Here is a 19,741-nt window from a genome sequence, read left to right as displayed (position 1 = left end):
AGGCGAGACACAGAAAAAGGCACATTAATGCAATTACAAAAACTGTGCTACTTTCAATCACTTTTAATGGAGCTCTTGACCACTGGCACTAAATGGCACCCTTTCCCCTGCCTCACAATAGGCTGAGGATCCTGCTGTATTAGAAAGTATCAGTTTTTGTAAGTTCGGCTTGATTTTATTTCCCCAGGCTCTGCTCTACAACATCTCACTTCTGCAGTTTTCATTCAAACCCTTAGGGGAAAAAAAAAAAAAAGGAAAACAGAAACCCCTGCTCTGGGCAGCCAAGGGTGCTGTCTTGCAAGCACTGATCACAAGGGACATTATCCATGTCAGTCCCCAATTCCTTCCCGGTACATTCATGAAGAGAAAGTTGCATCCAGTGTGAGGACCCATAAAGAACCCCATGTTTTCCCCTCCACCACTCACCCCACAGGTTTCACTCAACGCATGGTGCAGTGACCGAAGGGAACCTGCCCTGCCCCCTGCACAGCCGCAGCTCGCCCACACCAGCCCAGCCCTGCTGCAGCAGCAACCGAGTCCGGCCGCAAGGCTCCTCCCAGCTCCCATCATGTCAGCTACACGTTTCTGACATGGAAACCATGCAAAATTTCTGAACTCTTTTGTGAGGGGAAATGCCACCTAATTAGACCACATGTGCAGAGCAGCATCTGGCTGGGAGCGCAGCAGTTTACACAGCTCCTGGAGTTGTCGTGGAGACAAGCACCTGCCCCGCTCCCGGCTCAGCGCTGGGGCACCGGCCAGATGCACTCCTAACGTGCTCTGACAGAGAGCAGATGGGCAGATATCTGCCAGGCCAAAAACGCCAGCTCTGCTCCCCTCCAGACACACATGCCCTCAATGATAATTTTTATCTTGTAAAAGCCCTTCTCATCTGCCCTGGAACCTCAGGCTTTCTCACCTAGGAGACAGACCTAAACCTGCCGAGATATCAGTCAAAACAGTCCACAAACTTCAATCCCATTTATGTAATAGTTATAAGGACCACTGAAAATTGATAATACAATATCCAGATATTTGAAAAATTACTCATTTTGATGCTTTATTCTGGCATTCAATTCTAATTGCTTTAAATGCACACGAACTTCTGTGATTCACACAGTGCTTTACTTTAACCTGGCTGGTGAGGCTTGATGTCTTCATTATCAATAAAGCAAACCAAACTTTATTCTACATATTCATAAGAAATGCTAACAATGATGTCTAATATTTCAGTGACTGCACAGCTTTGAGACTCTATTTTCAGTTTTTTAATATTCCTTGAGCTGTAAGAATATGCGTTCTGTTCCAGATTCCTTTTTAACTGTAATGCTTTAGCTCAAATTAGCTTAGAGTCTGCTAGGAACACCTTCAAGAGGAACAAGGTTGACTAAAACCTAACAATCACACAACTTTGGTTGGAAAAATCCCTACCACTCCACACAGGCACCGAGCATGCCTTGCAGGAGGCACACAATCTTCTAGTTGTTTTAGAAGATTAATTTCCAGAAGAAAATCGTTCCTTGGCTCCAGCTCCCTCAGGAAGAGCCACAACTGTGACTACTGTTGCCTGCAGACTCTGAGCATCCTATAGCCCAGGACTGTGTCTGCGACTGCTTTCCCTGCTGCAGGGACAGCACAAGCAGAGACAGGCAGGTGGGAAGCCCCAAGCCCCAGGAACAGAAAACGCCCACCACCGGCTGGCTTCAGCTTCCAGAGAGGTGACTCCTCCCCTGGCTGGACCGCAGCTCTGCCAGCACCACCCAGTCTCTGTGTCATGGATGGGGGGTGTTTCCACTGCAGGCATTCCCCACTGAAAATCCACCATCATTGGCTACTGTGGAAAGTTACTAAATAACCAACAATGTATCTGCACACAGAAATAAGGGGTCTGAACTTTCCCAATTAAAAACTAGGAGGAGCATTGACTTGAGCTGCCTCTTGAGCTAATTTGATAAAGGTACATAGAACACATTTGTTCTGCACAGGCATAATTGCTCTGACCCAAACACACATGTGAAAATGTCATATAGCTATTTTAGCATTAAAACAAATAAACAAATGAAACAAACACTCTACCAAATTCCAAGAAATTTAAACACTAGAACATAGCAGGTATTTACCAATAATTGCTGTAGTTAAGAATCACACCAGGACACTTCACTAGTTCCATTACTGTCTGCTACATTAATTCCTACCTGTGTGTTTTTCCATATTTTCATTCTAGCAGTACAAAATTATACTGCTCCAAATGCAGAAGTTGCTCATTTGAAGAATGAAACTTGCCAGTGTTCTTAGTTCTGGTAATGCAATATTTGACATTCAACAGCAACACAAACTCATTTTTCAGGACTAAACAAAATACTTGGAAACTGTTAGAGGCATATTTGTCACATAGCAAACCAGCACACACAGCACGCCCAACTTTATTACGCATAAAATTTTCAAGTGCTTATGATTTATACCCTGTATAAATACTTTCAAATCTTAAAAACAATTTCTAGGGTGTTAAAGGGTTAATGCTTTGTACTGTGGCCACTGTAAATAAGCCTGCTCCAGCTAGGCAGTACTGCTGCTGGAGACACAAGGCTTTGCAGGTGTGGGCAATAATTAAAGGTTTCAGCACATCTACCTGGGTGAAGTATTTTTGCCTCCTATTCCAAGGAGGAAGCCCTCTCTGTGGAGAGCAGAAGAGCTCATTAATGAGGCTAATTAGGTGTAAAGGGGGTAGAGTCTGGCATCAGCTGCAGCTTATAGTAGCTAATCATTAAGCTCTGTAATCTCTACCCCAGAACAGCAGATGATCATGTTCCTAGGTGACTGATGTTGCTAAGAAAATTTCCAGCACCTGAGTACCTGACCAAATACTTTTTGGTAAGGCTAAAAATTCCCTTAACCCCCCACATGCCAGACAATAGCCTTGACATAATTTCTTCACTCATCAATTTTCTAACAATGGATATCCAAAGAGATTTGAACTTGGCATGAGGTCTATAATGTGATTTATTTCAGAACTAAAAAAAACCCAAAGCTATCAACATGCAAGACAAATACAGGAATGAGCAATAATGCTTGAAAAAGAGCTACCACATACACCTCCTAAAGGTTTGTGAGTTCTCCCTGTAATTTCTTTGCATAAAGTACTGAGGATAGTTACAATACCACAGGGATGAAAGCCTTGTTAATAAATATGTAAAATAAGGATTTCATTGTACTCATCTAATTTGAAATGAGAAAAAGGACATAATTTCCATGGAGAGAGAATACATGAAAGCAGAGCTCAGTGTGGAATTTGTTTTGTAAAATCAATTGCAAGAACGGCAAACTATTCCAGCACCTCAACAGGAATTTTTGAGTTGATCAGGCAGAACAGACCCTTTGCTGACAACCTACTACTGTATTTTTTGCTCTAACTGAAGCAGCTGATTTGAATAAAAAATTTTTTAGATTCAATTCAAATTTAAGAAGAAATAGAATATTTTTCTGCTGCAATTATTTTACTGCCTGATGTAGATCCTTGAACTACTCGTGATTGAACTCTAAAGCAAAATCTCTGAAGTATCTCAGTTATAACTCCTGAGTTACAAGAAGTGGTACATTTTAAAACATGCATTTTCATACTGACCAAGAAACTAAGCTGCAGTTTTGTATAGGTCACCAGACTGCAAATATGATTAAATCAGCACATTTAGCTGATCCTTGTTTAAGAATCAACAAGAACAACACCTTGCAAAACCAGAAAATTGAGCAAGTGCCACTGAGGTATTAAAGACTCAAGTGTATTTAACACAAACTCCCTTCTCTCCATTTTACCCGTGGGCTTGCAGATGCACAGATGAAATAACATCCACTGCTCAGGGGTGGCTCTGGCTCCCATCACAAACAGGGATCAGGAGGCGTGTGTCCAAAGAAGCTACACTGGTAACCCAAGACTCCTCTTTACATCAATAGGTAAAAACCTCTCCAATAACTAGCACCTTCTCTTACAACACCAGGATGATAAGAATGCTTTGTAGCCAGCACCATTATTTTTAGTAATTCTGCAGGTATATCATAAACACAAACCCACCCTGGATAATACAGGTTTTTACAAAAGCCTTGAGGTAAGTCCCCTTCCCCAGTATTGAACACCATGTAGCTTTAGCTGCTTCCTCTCTAGAACTGCGTGTACATAGGAGCTTTTCAGATAGGTATCAAAATTGAGTTGGACACCAAAAGTGTAGCACAGTTTGTTAAACAGACATCATCTCTTCTGAAAGACCACTGTTAGCAAAATACCTCAGAATGCCTGAAATGGAGGTGGGATAGGACAGTCTTGTCCACTCAGCATCTGAAATAATTTCTTGATTTTTAGCTTTATTTTATGACAAGTGGCATAATTCTCTAGCAACATCTCATTTCCAGTAGTTGATACCTAAATACAGGCTAAAGAAAAAAAAAAAATGACAAGAGTTGAAAACCACAGTTCTAGAACACAAGGGCCACAGCTGATCATGTTAAAAGTCCACCTGCCTGGTGTTGTCTCCACTGCAGTCATAAGGAGATGTCCAGGAAAAAGCAGGAAGGTGGAAAGCCTGAATGTTTCTTCTCCTCTCAGAATATCACACCAAGATCTGTGTCTCAAACTTACTGACTCTCCTGTTGCTTGTGTATTAAAACAAATCTGAAGAGACACCTCTCCCAAGTACCTACCCAATACAACCTTACTCAGTATATTTGGTACTTGGCTGGATTGCTACCTATTGCACAAAGAACAGCTCCTCCTTGTTTATTCTGAACCTCTGCTGTTACAAACCTCACTTGATCACTCATGGTTTGTTGTGGGGTTTTTCTGTTGTTTTGTAGGTTTTTGGTGTTTTTTTTGTTTATTTGCTCTTATACTGGAAGAGACAACAAGAAGTCACTTCCCATCCTCCTCCTCCTCGAAACTGCCAGGGAGAGCTTTTCATGCAAATAATGCTACAAAATAGTTCAACATTCACAGTATCTCTGGTATTCAAATAACCAGATTAGACATTTTATGAGGGAAAATGAGCAATGATGTCTGTAAGCAAGAGGTGTGTTCAGCAAGGGGGCCAGTACATACAAGCATCTGTTTCAAAGAGAGGAAAGGGCAGAACACAACTGTACTGTGTTTTAGTCAACGGTAACAACCTTTGTTTCCCTGAGGTCTAACTCACCACCACAATCGTGTCCCAGGGTTGGTCTGCAGCGACAGGAAAAACTCATCAGAGGCGTGATTCCAAGATTTGGCACTATTTCTGCATTGTTTTAATGTTCCTGACAAGTGCTCCATTGTTTCCCAGCCATGTACACACTTCATTTCAGTAATTAGCTGTCAGAGAAGGCCCAACAGCAACTTAGTATTGTCTGCTCAAATCGCATTAATGAAATGCAATCCACTCAAATGTCCTGAGTGCATGTCTGTAACTGTGGAAGGGAGAGGCTGGGGACAGCAGCAGCCTTCAGCTCCTGAGCAGGGCTTTGTGATCAAGCACGCTAATCCATTAGTTCTTAGGGATTTGACAACCAATTAATACTATAGGGCTTCCTATACAGCAGTAAGGACTGATGATCCAACATTGTTTTATTATTATCAAGCGTAAAAAGTGACTTTTCAGACTGTAGGCTATCAAAGTCCAATCTCTGCACAACACTTGTGACTACAAACCCCTCAAAGGCAGTCAAGCACGAGCTGCCGCTGCGGCACTGCGGAAGGGCTTCTGGATTGAACACTCAGCACCTGCGTGTGGGGACCTACATGGAGAACACTCAGTGTATACACTACCCTGAGCAGAAGTAAATTAAATAAAACCCAAGGTCTTTATCAGATATGTCAGTTTTTAAGACCTCTTACATGACTACTAGAATGAGCGTTCCCCAAGAACAGACAATGCCATTGATTACTCCTGACTCTAGCTGATACTTGCCAGTCAAGTCACTGTTTTCTCCATTTTCTGTTCCATGCTCTCTGTCACCAAAGACTCTTCCACAGAACAAAATTTGGAGAAGATAAAAAACAGGAAATACTAAAAACACATAAGGGAAATACCCTGTGGGTACAATAATCTTTGGAAAAATTTCAGGTCAGTTATAACTGCAAAAGTGCTATTAAAATTTAATTAAAATTGAGCACAATAAGCTATGACAATAGACAGGAATTGTAGCTGTAGGGCAGAGCAAGGGTATCTACAACTCTGGCTAGATGTGATGCTTTATTTTTGGTTATGTTTGGCAACTATTCTTGAGATTTCTGAAACACATCTTAATTATAATGATCTACAGAAATCCAGAGAAAAGTACAGCACTGTATTTCAGCTACCTCAAGACCTGTATTGTGCCAAATAAGATTTGCCTTAATTTCATTCCTGTTCACACCCACGTCACTCTTTTTCAGCTACAAAGTCCCTCCCAAACCCTTAAGTATTTTGTGACTTATCTGTAAGTAAAATTAATTTATTTCCTCACACAGGTACATATTCTTTGAATATCATTTACCTCCATAGCTGAAGGTAAGAATGAAATCTGACATCACACAGACCTGAAGTAAAAGTAGTCAAGAGTCTTGGGGATGACTTGGACTTTGGGAAATCAATGGCTCCTTCTCGGGCACAGCTTTCTTGCTCATCCTGGAAACTCATTTTAAGAGAGCTGGAACGCAATTCAATCAGCGCGTAAAGGAGAACGTATGATTAAGTGACATTTAGAAAAGAATACTTATTCCAAACATTAGCTTAAAATCCCCAAATAAGGGGACTCAACAGACATATGTTTTTAAAATTTTGATCAAATGCTCCCTATTAATTGGAAATTAATGCTCCAAAAGAAGCTCCACTGCTCCAAAAGTGCATGTATTTAGAGTTTCATAGTTACGTTCAGGGAAAATATTTACATACCTGTTACAACTTAAATTTATTTACCTGTTCAAGCATGAACTTCCTTGATTAGATTCAGCACTTGTAACAAGGAATTTAAAAGAACCCACCACTTCTGGGCAATGCTGGCTAGATGCTGTTACTGAGTTAAGACACTGCCACTGCATCACTCACTGTTGTTCAGCAAGGACTGGAACCCACCTCAAACATTTTATCCCCAGAGACGCAGCAGACATTTAACATTTTTTAAATTTTAGGCAAGAAATTAGGGTAAGTGACAGCACTCCCATTCTTTGACTGCCTTCAACTGTTCTCTGCTCAACTGAACTGTATACAATGCTCTGGTATGTTAGAAGAAAGCATCTTTAAAGTGTTCCTTATTTTTAATATATTTTTAGTGGAGAATATGTAATAAATTATTAGTTGACAAATGATAGATGAACTTCTATCTATAAAAATACAGAGAGATCCTGAAAAAAAGGCAAACTAGTCACATTTGTAATCCTCAGAGATTTCACCCATTTTCACCATTAATCCTCTCTAAGAAAAAATGTTCTAGAGATACAGATTTTAACTACTGCTTGGAGAATTTCACCGAAAAGAATTCTTTGATATATCTTTCTTCTCACTGAACAGCAGGATAAAGCAACGTGTGTGTTATCACTTACAGCTTTTAAAGGGCACTCACCACAAAACCATGCCACCTCCATTTCCACATCACCTTTGTGAATCCAGTGGAAGTTCCTAGCTCTCAATAATACTTAATGCCAGGTAGGATGCTTGAAGAAAGCAACATCAATAACAAGTTTTACATTTTCAGAATCACAATCTTTATGTGTGTGTGTGTATATATATATAAAAAACAGGCCTGTAGTTACTCACATGAGATCTGCTGTAAGACATCTTACTATATAAATCACAGAACTAAATACTGCAGGAGAAATTATTAAAAAGAGCTACACTCGGACACAGAAGTAACCTTTAAGGAGTTAAAATGTCCTCAACTACAAGTCAAGTTGAAACTTATTTAATTAGGTTCTGTATTCGAAAAAATGAAATAAATTCTTTCATTAACTAAACCAAACTCCCTTAAAGGCAACAATATGTTCCCTCTCTGTCAGGACAGAGCGCAATGAAATCTTTATTTTAATTGGGGTTAGCTAAGGGGCCATTTGGCTTCAGATGCTTTGTTTATCAGCCCTAAGCTTTACAGCTTAGCCAGTACTTGAAATATTTTATTATAGGATGATTTCATTAAAAAAAAAAAAAGAACCCACAACAACAACAAAAAAACCCCAACGACACCCCCTTCCTAGTAGTTTTATATAATTTTAAATGTGCATTTTGAAAATGGAAAGTTCAAGTCAAAGGTATCTCAAAAGAAAACACTGATTTCCTTTTGCATTATTGTGACTTTATACATTTCCTGTTGTAATGGTTTCTGCAACATGCCCTTTCCTAAGCAACCCAGCAAAGATGCAGCTGTAGAACAATCACTCTCTCCACGGTGACGACCACGGGGAAGGAACCAAATACCTCATTTCTATATTTTGTCACAGCCACAATCCCTTTGTTGTGGACAGCATTTTAGAACCCTTCACACTGTGTGGAGTTCCACTTCATGACTAACTGGTGCTGCTGGAAACAAGCAAGACTCTGCAATGTATGAGAACTCAGAGACACCTCTCGTAAGACTAAAAATCACACTTTATATAAAACTCATGCAAGGACACAGCTTACGTTCCATTTTCTGTAAGCAGCTTTGAACCTATCCATATGAAACCCTTGGAGTCCTGGACCTGATAAGCTTGGAGTTGATCAACACAAATTTTAAACAAGGAAAATGAATTCGTATTCAGTAGATGACACCTTTCTCATGTAACTAATTTACAAATATCAGGTATCTTCAGTAAGACAGTTACTGAAAATATTACAGGAAACATCTATCCCAGGAACAGACAGTGAACAGGAACTCTACAGAAACTTAGCCCCAGTTCATTCCAAACTGCAGCTAAAATTAATGAAACAATCCAGAATAATTTCCTGCTTTATTGTGAGCATCTAGACTAATTTTGGATTTATCTTTATTAAGCCTCCAAGCTTTAGGAGTGTTCCTAAAACTAAAATAAAATGGAAAAAGGAAAAAAAAAAAAAAAAAGGAGAAAACTCCAAAGCTAATTTACACAACTGAAATACACTATTATAATATTTTCATATATTTTCATATACTTTTGTCCTGTGGTATCACTCAAATTTGACCTGTCAGAAATTTCAGGTTTGTTCAAAATTACAAGAACTATTTAATATAATTTCCAGTTGTCCTCTGGAGAATAGTGGTGTTACATTGCTAACAGCTTTACACATGTTGCATAACAGAGCACACTACATGTATTATTTAAGATAGAAAAACTGTGCCAATAGTATTGTATTAAATCCAGTTTTAGAATTTGGTTTTATTTTTAAGAGAAACTTAATTTCTTCTGTTTCAGAAATAAAAACATTGCTGCAGAATCTGAATTAATAAAGCCTAATTAAAAAAAACTCTGACTTTTGTGCTTCATGCTTATGCTACCTTAAAGAAAATACAACAATTTCAAATTAAATGTATTGCTCTTTGTTGGGGGTTTTCATTTGTTTGTTTTTTATTTTTTCTCTAGATAGCTTTTTTGCATATCTTATCTGTACTGTTCCCTTGTGAGAACCATAATAAAATGAGCTGCTTCTGCAGCTTCTCAGCAGGTATTTTGATTTGAGAGTAATCACAGTTTCCTCTACAACCTTTATACAATTTATGTCCTGATCATCCAACAAATAAGTAAAAGACTTAAATTGACATCAATATGTATACTTTTCTCTAACAATGCAAACTAACTGTGTATCTCTAAGCAGGAAAAATGTTTATTAAAAATAAAAGAAAAAAAATGTAGTGAATATACCAACTATTGAGTTCAAAGCAGAGACACCACATGTGTCTAAATAAATATCAAGGAAGTGCCAGAGGTAAATGAGGAGAGACCAGGTGAAGTGTGTGTGATGTGTTAATTGTATTCAAAAAAAATAATAGAGCAAGACAGATAAGCTGAACTTCCAATTATCATAATGGTATCTACTTCACAACACATTTTCAAACTTGAAAGAGACATTTTAAACCATAGGAATTCTGAGCAGAATACCTCCAGCTGTGTTCTGCATAAATCTTGCACACTGTACATACACAGTTTATTTAAATACCAAGTAAAGTTATGACTTACAAAATGCATATTTCAGTCACAATAGAATATCTGTCATTGCCAAAAGCTGCAACTCATTGAATGAAAGGAACAGAAAACAATGAATTAAATTAGAAAAAACCAAGAAAAGACAGAGTCTTTTCATGTGATGTTTTACTAGACTGAAGTAGTGTGTGCTTTGAAGAACACCACATTGATCAGCACTCTGCAGAGTTTACGGTTTTGTGCCACCCAAAACAAGAGAAAGAAGAAAAAGGTGGTCCCCAATGTTAAAATACGTGTTGCCTACATAGCACAATGATCACAAGCCAGAATTTACCTTTCACTACTGCCCCACCCACACCAAATACACCATATTTGTGAAAGAAAGGTGCCCAATTCTCTGATGATATACAAGAGCCAACACAGACAATGGGCTTAGTCCCCTTCCCCAAGCCCTGAGTGACCAGCAGAACTGAACACGGCCAGGCAAGCAGTGGCCCCACTCCCCAGGGCTGAGGGCTGGAGGTGACAGCCAGCACGCTGCTGAGGCTGCACTCCAGAGCCCGTGCTGAGCCCCGGGGCAGCACCAGAGTGTCTGTGTGATCCTGGAGAGAAGTGCAGCTCTGAAGGAGCAGCGGGGGAGCAATCACACCGAGCTGTCAGTGGTGGCATGCATACACAGGTCTCATGCTGCCTTGAACCCTATTGCATTTTGGCCTGTCATTGTGTGACTCTATCACCTCTCTATGCAAATCATTACAAATAATTTTTATTTACTTATTTTTTTATTTGCTTTTCACTTTACTCTTTCTGTACTACAGGAGTACAGGCTGCACTCTCCAATCCACACACATACAGATAATGAGCACAGGGAAACACCAGAGGGGTGTGACTTTTCTATTATGAAGCTCTAGTAGTTTGATCCTAGCCTGATTAAATATTCTAAATTTTATCATTATTTCATTATCATTATTTCATCAGGTTTTCCTGCTACTGAAGTCTACTTTACAAATCCAAATCAAAAAAAAAATCTCTTCTACAATCTTCTTTCAAGGGAAATGGTACTTTCTGACAATTGTACAGCTGCTTATAGCTGCCAGGACGTAAATCCCTTTGCTGACCTGCCTGAATGGTCGTTTGGAGTGGAGATTTTTAGTGGGTTTGGTTTTTGGGTTTTTTTTCCCTTTTTGAGGGATGGGGTGTGGTTTTTTTTTTCCTCTTCCTAGTACCAAATGCAACTTATTCACAGCTCATTTAAAAAACACACAGTCACTGAGCCCCTTACAGGGAAGCAGAATTGAATGGTCATGTTATTTTATGCTTGGTGTTTGTTTACTTGCTTCATTGTTCTGCTCTAAGTCCCCTGCGCTTTATTAGTTCAGGAAATATCTTCAACTTCTCCTGCATGGTGGCATTTGCACACTGCTTCATTGCTTGCTGAGGCTGTTCACTCTCAATTATAAGTAAAGTATCAAGAGAAAACACAATAAAAACACAGGCAAAAGTCAGTCTAAAGCACAGAAACAAAGACTTGAAACAAATTGAGAAGTAACAAAAACAAGTGTATAAAGTAGCATAAGAACCAGAGAATCAGGTGTGAAAGGCACAGACGAATAATTTATCAGTTGGATGTACAAATCCTTCCCCAGTAAAGCTGAATTATCACAGAGCTGCTCCTCACTGTACAACCTTCCCTGGTAATAGGAAGATTTAGAGGCTTTTGAACAAAGCCACTTTTATTTCTGCAGCACCAAGACAGAAGAGACAGGGAGTGACCCTGTCCAGTCTGGTGGCTGACCGCATCCGTGCTGCAGAGACCGCAAAGTTGTCAGACAATGAAACACAAGATACTTCTCTTCAGCTTCCTCACAGGTTCCAACAAACTAAGATTCCACACAAACTTACATGTCAGCATGAAACAGGTAAACATTAATAATCCCAAAAGCAGTCCTCTGACATCAGCATCCTGAAAAACACATTCAGAGGAACTTAACCTTCCACCACACGACGCAGAGCACACAACCCCTCACTTTGGGCAATGTTTCTGGACAGAAGTACAGAACCACTCCCATGCCTATTTTTTTTTGTAGGGTGTGTGTGTTTGGTTTAATTGTTGAGGTTTTTTACTGTAATATATATGACAGACAGGAAAGTTCAACTACATCTTTGCTGGAAGAAATGTCATGTGCAGCAGAAGATCATGCTAACTTGCTCAAATATTATCTTTTTACTATTCTTGGGAAGTTTCCCCACCCAGCGTGGCACAGAGAATTATACAGCACAACATCTTAGTCTGGAATTACAACACAATCCTACACTACGTAACAGACTGCTGTAAGAGATTAAAGAGTCTGTCTTCTCAGTTTCATTAACATATGCATATCTCAACGACTTAGATGTAGCATATTAAATGCATTTTGTATATCAGTAAAAGCTTGTTAGAAAAAGCTATTTTTAAGGTTTAAAACAACAAAAACTTGTCTGTAGCAACAGTAATGCACTGAGATAGAACATAGAGGCAGGACTGAAATGAAAACAAAACCCCAGAAAACAAACAAACAAAACTGTCTTTCCCCAATAAATCGTTTTCAGTCAGTGCTTTTGAACTCTGTCTACCATGACTTTTAGAACACTTTCCATAAATGGTAAAACATAACAATAGTTACAAGTAGCTTCTAAGTCAGATTGTCAAAAATGAGTCTTCAAAATGCCACCAAATACAGAATCTTTATACTTCAGAAAAAGTGTTGTCAGTTCCAGAATATACAGAAATTCAATTTATCTCAATTTTTGTCATACAGACATGAAGTTGTACACGCTGTCAATGACACTGTTATTGTCTACTCCTACCTAGTAGTAGTGAAGTCATCATGATGAGATTTTAGAAATTACCATCATTTAGGCACTACTAGACTGTCTATACAGGCATCTATTTGAGAGTTAACACCACTTGAACAGGAAAAAAATAAAGACGGGTGGGAGAAAATTCTTATTAAGTGTACATTAGAACTAACTTCAAAAGGAGGACCGCAAAATTGCAACTAAACCAAAAAGCTTTATTTTATATGCTTCTGCTCACTGTTTCTCCTACAGTTAGGGTTTTTTTTAAGAGGCTTGTACGCATGTAGTACAAGGATTTGTGATTTTCCTTCTTAATTTTTTCTATATATGGATGAACACTCCTGAAATCCTGACCTATCGAGAAAATCCCCTCTGCATATGATGTATGTCTAAAATACACATGCAGGAGAAAAAAAAAGCCATGCAAAAGATGGCTATGTAGAGGAAGTAACTAGAATGTGGCAGTTACTGGGAGTTGGAAGCAACTATTTATTCTTCCACTGAATAACTTTAAAAAATAATTCACCATGGCAACAATCATACTTCATAGTAGATACAGCATTGAATGCTACAAAGCCTTTTCAAAATGAATTATGCACCAGTAACAGGCACTTTTTTTGTACATTACTGCACACACATTCTGACAAAATTTCCTTTTGGACTCATCTGGCATTTGATTTTCACTCTGCACCACACCATCTACTTTTCTTTTCCAACTTCTGTCTCAGATCTCGTGGATCTGGAATTGTTGAAGGAATTTATAGTGTTAGCCTGAGCAAAAGACTGAAGTAAAATAATCAATACAGAGGCCTAATATCATATCATCACACTGCTGTTTTAATGTCTTCCTGAGAAATGTATAATTTTGTGTTAAAGCAAAAATCCTTAGTGGTGTAAACCCCTAAAAGGGTAAGTAAACTGTGCTCTTAAACCACTTTGAGACTCTCATGGATGTAGGAGACCGAAATACCCATAGGACTTTTCTTAACTTTACCTTCTTTGGCTATGAGGTAAAGAGCAACAGCTTTCTGACAAAGTGCATGCAGTTCTTGTCCAGCAGACACACGATGCCTGAGCAACATCAAGGCTTTAGTTCAGTTTAGTCAGCTACAGTACCCTGGATAATAAGAACCCATTCAGAGTTCATATAAGGAACAAGTCTATGAGGACTGATGAGATGTTAGATGTAATATCCTGGGAGAGCAGGAAACTACAACTGTGCAAGTGGATTTGTGAAAAAATATTTACTTTTGTAGAAGATAGTAATTCAGTGGCAGCATCAGGGCATTGATACTAAGAACAGCAACAGCTGTTAAGGCAGATTCTCTAGTAGGAGGTTACAATAAAAACAGGAAATTACATTAATTTTTAATGGATGTTTGTCAAACTGTGCCTTGTCCAGAATGCAGGTGCATGCCTTTTAAAAACGTCTTTGAACTGCTAAGTCCCACCTCATCTTCTAAAACACTGAGGAACTTCTATATCTAATTTGAAAGTGTTAAAATCTGGAATCAATTTTTTCAGAAACATTAACATTTCTAGCCTTCAGCTGTGCAGCATCTCCACAGCACAGCATCAGCAAGTGTCTGGAAGATCCAAATCATGATATTAATAACTCAGCAGCCCAGATTTTGAGGAAGGAGTTCACAACAGGGATGGAATCAAAACTAATACCTACTAACAACACATAAGGCAGCGATGCATCTGAAGCATGCTGCATTGCAAGATCCTTGTGTCAATACAGTGTTGGGAGATGGAACTGCAGAGCAGCCTCGTGCTACCCCTTACAGACCGAGCCACCATGTCACCCCCTCAGAGGTACTGCCAAAATCAGGGACATCACTGCCACAGACTGGTGCACACAGGAGACAGTCACAGGTGTTGCAACTTCTAAATCCAACAGGAAACACGGAAATTGCTAATATCTACCATACTCATGATCCACCCAAATCAGGTATACATGGGCTTTATAAATGAAAGAAAGGTCTAGACTTAGGTAATATGACAAAACGCACAGGAAACCATTTTACAAAGAATGCAGTGTTCATCACCCTAATAACTAGGTTAATATATTAATAATAAGTAAATTAGCCTTTTAAAAGGAAAACCAGGACAACTTGACTCAAATCCAAACAAACATCAGAATCTTATGCACAGAAATATCTCTTCAGCGGCATTTCAGATACAGAAGGGGCTGCTTTAACTCAGCACTGTGCTTCGTAGACCTCTCACCTCAGGACAGTATGTATGCTATGTCCTGAAAGAGATACCAAATTCTACAGTGCCTGCAGAGAACTGGTTATCAGTGTAAACCAGAACAGTTAAAGAGGAAATGACCTGCAGGAGCACTTGGATACTGATGTCTATTTGGGTTACAAATGTTAACATATACCCCTCCTTAGCTGTCCACACAAAGTAGCTGCAGTGAGAAAGAAAAAGCACAGAAATTTTCACCTCATGGTGTTATTTCACAGAATCATAGAATTGTTTAGGTTGGAAAAGACCATTGAGATCATTAAGTCCAACCATTAACCCAGCACTACCAAGTCCACCACTAAACTGTGTCCCTAAGTGCCATGTCTACACGTCTTTGAAATACTTCCAGGGATGGATTTATAGCACTGAAACACAGACAAATGGAATGACTACCTGGGAATAGAACTACCTGTTCAGAATGTGCAGAGTTTAAAGCAAAGAGCAAATAAATCAAGCTTTGCAGATCTGTCAGGCTTGTTGTACTAAGCATACACATTCCCTCTGCACAGCTCGCTGGAGTGACCACAGACCCAGAGACCAGCCAGCCAGCCTGTCACTTCAGAAGACTGTGAGTCAGACTTGGAGCCTGCTGTTAAACGACCATACCCAGGCTAGGAGAAAAAGCACCCCCAGGGCTGAGGCCAGCTGTACTAGCCTCACAAACCCAACCCTAACACACCATATCCTATCAAACCCCACATCCTACTGCTTTGGGTCAACCTCCCGTGAGCTCACCTTTGTTCACAGGTGTTAGGGTGTTTGTTTCTTAACAAGGATTGCCTGTGAAAGAAAACCCGTCTAATGTTGTCTCTACCCACTAGGTGTCAGCAGAAGAAAGTGCACAGCCAACAGCTGTGACACAGAAAAGCCGAGTCTCACCCCCCTTCGTTACCAACACACACACCAAGTACTACAAACCACCTTTACACACGAGGTAATTAGACAGCCCTTTCTGTTGAAGATGACCTACTTTTGTGAATTAAATATTTAGAAGATTATAAAAACATTCCCTCTGCAAACAGAAAAAAACCAGGAGTTTTAAAAAAAAGACATTCAAGGGAACAAAATGCTTACATTGGTGTCACTGTTAGAAATTTAAGCAGCACTCATAGAGGTAACAATTTGCCTCAATACAGCCAAGTAAACAAGCAGGTTCTGGGGTGTTTTATTTGACTTAATAGCAACAGATGTTTGGGGAGATGTTTTTAAGTACATCATGTGTAAAGGATATTCCTCCATACGTAGAATCTGGCTTAACTCAGCTACAGAAAACACATACCCAGCAGGGAAAATGACTGAATCATTATTTACTTACATAAATCTTATGATTAGACTTGCAGGCTGTATGGATGTTTCTTCATGCAAAAGGTCTAGTTCCTGAACACCTCAGGAAGGTTATGGCAACCCTCACTGGTTTGCTGTGGGTGTACTGGTTCATGTACCCCTTCCAGAACCTGCCATCTTCAGAGGGAAAGCTGCTGCACAGTGAGAGCTCGTACTGTGTTCAACTAGAATGTAAATTTAAAGTCCCCTCTGTGACATGTTCTGGCCCTATGCAGAATAATGGAAAAACAGCTTCATGCCATTTATCCTGGAAAGTCAACTGACACCAGATGAGATGGTTTATGAAATTAAATTGTCTTGTAAGACAGAAACTATGAAGCTGCTGCTTCTTCGACATTAGTCGTGAAATGTATAAACAGAAATTAATATTTTAATTTATAAAAGGACTTAAGAAAGAAAGCCCCGAATATTTCCACTTCTTGATGATTAAAATTGGATTTTATGACATATTTATGCAATTATGTTTACAAGTTTTCTCTGATGGAACAAGAAGCAAACCAAACAATTTCCTCTACTTTCTGAGGTTCTCTCTCCCTCGAAGCTGCACTTTCTAGGGGTGTGCCATTGTCAATTGATTTCAAAAGTTCATCTTTAACATTCAGCCTTCAAAATACCAGATGGTATTTCCAGAAGAGCAATTGAAATCTTTATTTTTCTTCATAAATCCCTTAACTAGTTAATTTCTCACACACATCCAGGCAAAGCATACACTAATATTCCCAGAGTTGCCTGGCAACTACTGGGAGGAGCACTGGGGAGCAAGGAAGCCTGGATGGATGAAGGGAAGTCAGTGTCTCCCCAGCACGGGTGAAGGAGGCTTACAGCCAGAATGCCTTGCTGGTTTCAGTTTTGTTATTTACATGGACAACGTTTTAAATACCTGTCATACCTTAGATGCTTTCAAAGCCCAATATTTAAACCAAGAGATACATACACAATCAATACAATTTATATTTTTAATACAGGCAACACATGGATTCCCCCAGTAACATGTGGAAGGACTCATGCTGATTTCAAAAGCAAATTTTGAATCCTGAATATGAATTGTTAAAATGATGCTTATCTGATAGTGACAACTGGACTGTTTAAAATTCAGACTGAGCTGGTTTTCCTCCTGGCTTGATAAATAACAAGAAAGACAAACTATACTGAAGGGACTTTAGTTACTGAAACATGCTCAACCTCAAGAAACACTATGTCTGTAGTCCAACTTCTGGTCTTTTCCTTTAACAGCATGACTAAAATTAGATTTATTATTTGTCTGCATGCCAAATCTCATTATTAATCTTTGCAGAGCAGGAGAACAAAATACAACACCTTTCTCAGCTAGTAGACCTCCATTCTCACTTCACTCATTTAGCCACTTTCCCACTTACAATCAAAACTCATCTTAGCATCTCCTAGTGGAATCCAAGCTCTTCACTGCTACCACCAGTCTTCCATTCTGCCTCCAAATGCTTGCAGAGAGAAGGTAGCATTAAGACAAAAGTATGTTTTGTCTTCTACAGAGATCACCTTGCTAAGCAGCCATAGGCCTAAGTAACAGAAGTCCAAAGAGCCCTTGAACACCACAGTAAAATTTACCTCTGCATTTGACTTGTCCATGTGTCAGTTTCCCCTTCTTCAAAACAAGGAACAAAGGTACATTTGAAACCCCACATTTCTGGGACATAACTCATGAATTATACCTGAATGTCCCTCACGCTATTCACCTTGTCTCTAACTGTCTATCATCAAAATGTGCATAGCTTAAGAGGAACACCCTGAGCACACAGTAGCAAAACTGAAGTGTCACAAAACACGTGGAAATATATTAATTTGGATGGACTGATTTATTTGTATTGAAGTCCATGAAGCTACGTACAGTAAGCCAGGAACAGATTTCTCACTAGAAGCTATAAAACCCAAGATCAAGTACAGAAAAATCTTTCCCCAACTCAGATGGCACTTAATCATTGCTACAGAAGAGACTAGCTCCAAGCCAGAAGCAAGAGACTGAATATCCCTAGTAGAACATTCATCGTCCATACTTACAAGTCCAAACAGTCTTCATTTTTCTCTAAAAGTACAATTTCTTTACTACGTTATTAAACTCCATGATTCCACAGATTTGCATGTTTTACAGTTAAGCATATATTGTGTAAAAAAATGTATATTCTGCTACCTTTTAAAATAATACAGTGAATACCCAGGTCTTGCAGTGGTCGACTCTGCACTAGCTTCCTGTGCTCCTTAATTTATACTTTCATACCATCTCTTTTCTAACTTAACTGTCTTCAAAAACCAAGCAACACCCAAACCTTTGCACAATAAGTCTTCTCCCTGTGTGACTGATCATGCTGGCTGCACCTCCTTCCTTTTTGGAGAATGAAACACTATTTAGCACTACTCACCTGAAGAGCCACAATGCTGACCTTAGTAAAAGTAGTTTATACTACACTTTGAGCTCGTTAGCTTTTTTCCCTGCCACAGCTGCAGATTTACATCCTATGCCTACCCATTTCCTACTTACAGGTTCAATTTTCAGGGCGTTTCTGTAGCTCCCAAAGAAAGACGCTTGTGCTTTTAGAAACGCTCTTGCCACACCATCTCCAGTGGTTGTAGAGACTTTCTTCAATCTGTTCTTCAGTGCAGAAACCTGAAATCACACATCAGGTCTAGATCACTCTCATTTCACAAACAAAGCTTAACACATTAGGGCACAGCCAAACGAAAAATGTGCTAACCACAGCAGCAGTTATGACAAGAAGTGACATTGTGAATTCAGAGCAGAATTTTTCAGTTCTAAAAGCAGTACTTTTCAGGCTGTTTTGCTTCTCTAAGATATGACTGGATTCTATTCAGAAACCAACAGGAAAATAAAAGCTTCATTTCAACCTTCCCTCCTACTTAAAATCCACTGTTAACATGCTGTTGAGTACTCTTTGAAGGTAGTCCCTGAAGTTCTATGTCATTCTTGATCAGAATCCATGAAAGTATACAAGCTAAATTAACTCAAACATCAGACTAATAGAGGAACTGTTCTGCGTCATCAGGCCACACATCACCACCAGGGCCAAGAACAAATTCTGTGGGTCTGAAAAATTTGTTGGTGATAACTTCTTTTTTTCTTTTAAGGCTATACTCCATTCTATTTCATAGACTTAATGGAAAACAACAAAAGGAGTTTGCTCTGCAGGCGGCGGGTTCCCTTGGCGGGCTCCCAGGCCCCCCCCC

General features: G+C 39.3%; 1 protein-coding gene across 1 annotated transcript in view; it reads right to left on the bottom strand.

The window, feature by feature from the left end:
- LOC103780182 (DENN domain-containing protein 1A-like) overlaps positions 1-19,163 on the bottom strand; it is a gene marked incomplete at its 5' end in the record, with an annotated part of 70,301 nt that extends 51,138 nt beyond the window's left edge. Inside the window, 1 exon segment of the mRNA XM_008947838.1 lies at positions 19,038-19,163. Within this exon segment, the coding sequence (XP_008946086.1) occupies positions 19,038-19,163 (126 nt within the window).
- Between the last annotated feature and the right edge of the window lie 578 nt (positions 19,164-19,741).

The sequence above is a fragment of the Merops nubicus genome, unplaced genomic scaffold, assembly GCF_000691845.1.
Source record: "Merops nubicus isolate BGI_N331 unplaced genomic scaffold, ASM69184v1 scaffold29579, whole genome shotgun sequence".
In the NCBI taxonomy this organism is placed as follows: Eukaryota; Metazoa; Chordata; class Aves; order Coraciiformes; family Meropidae; genus Merops; species Merops nubicus.
The sequence above is the reverse complement of the archived record's forward strand: the minus strand, read 5'-3'. Positions and strand labels throughout refer to the sequence as shown.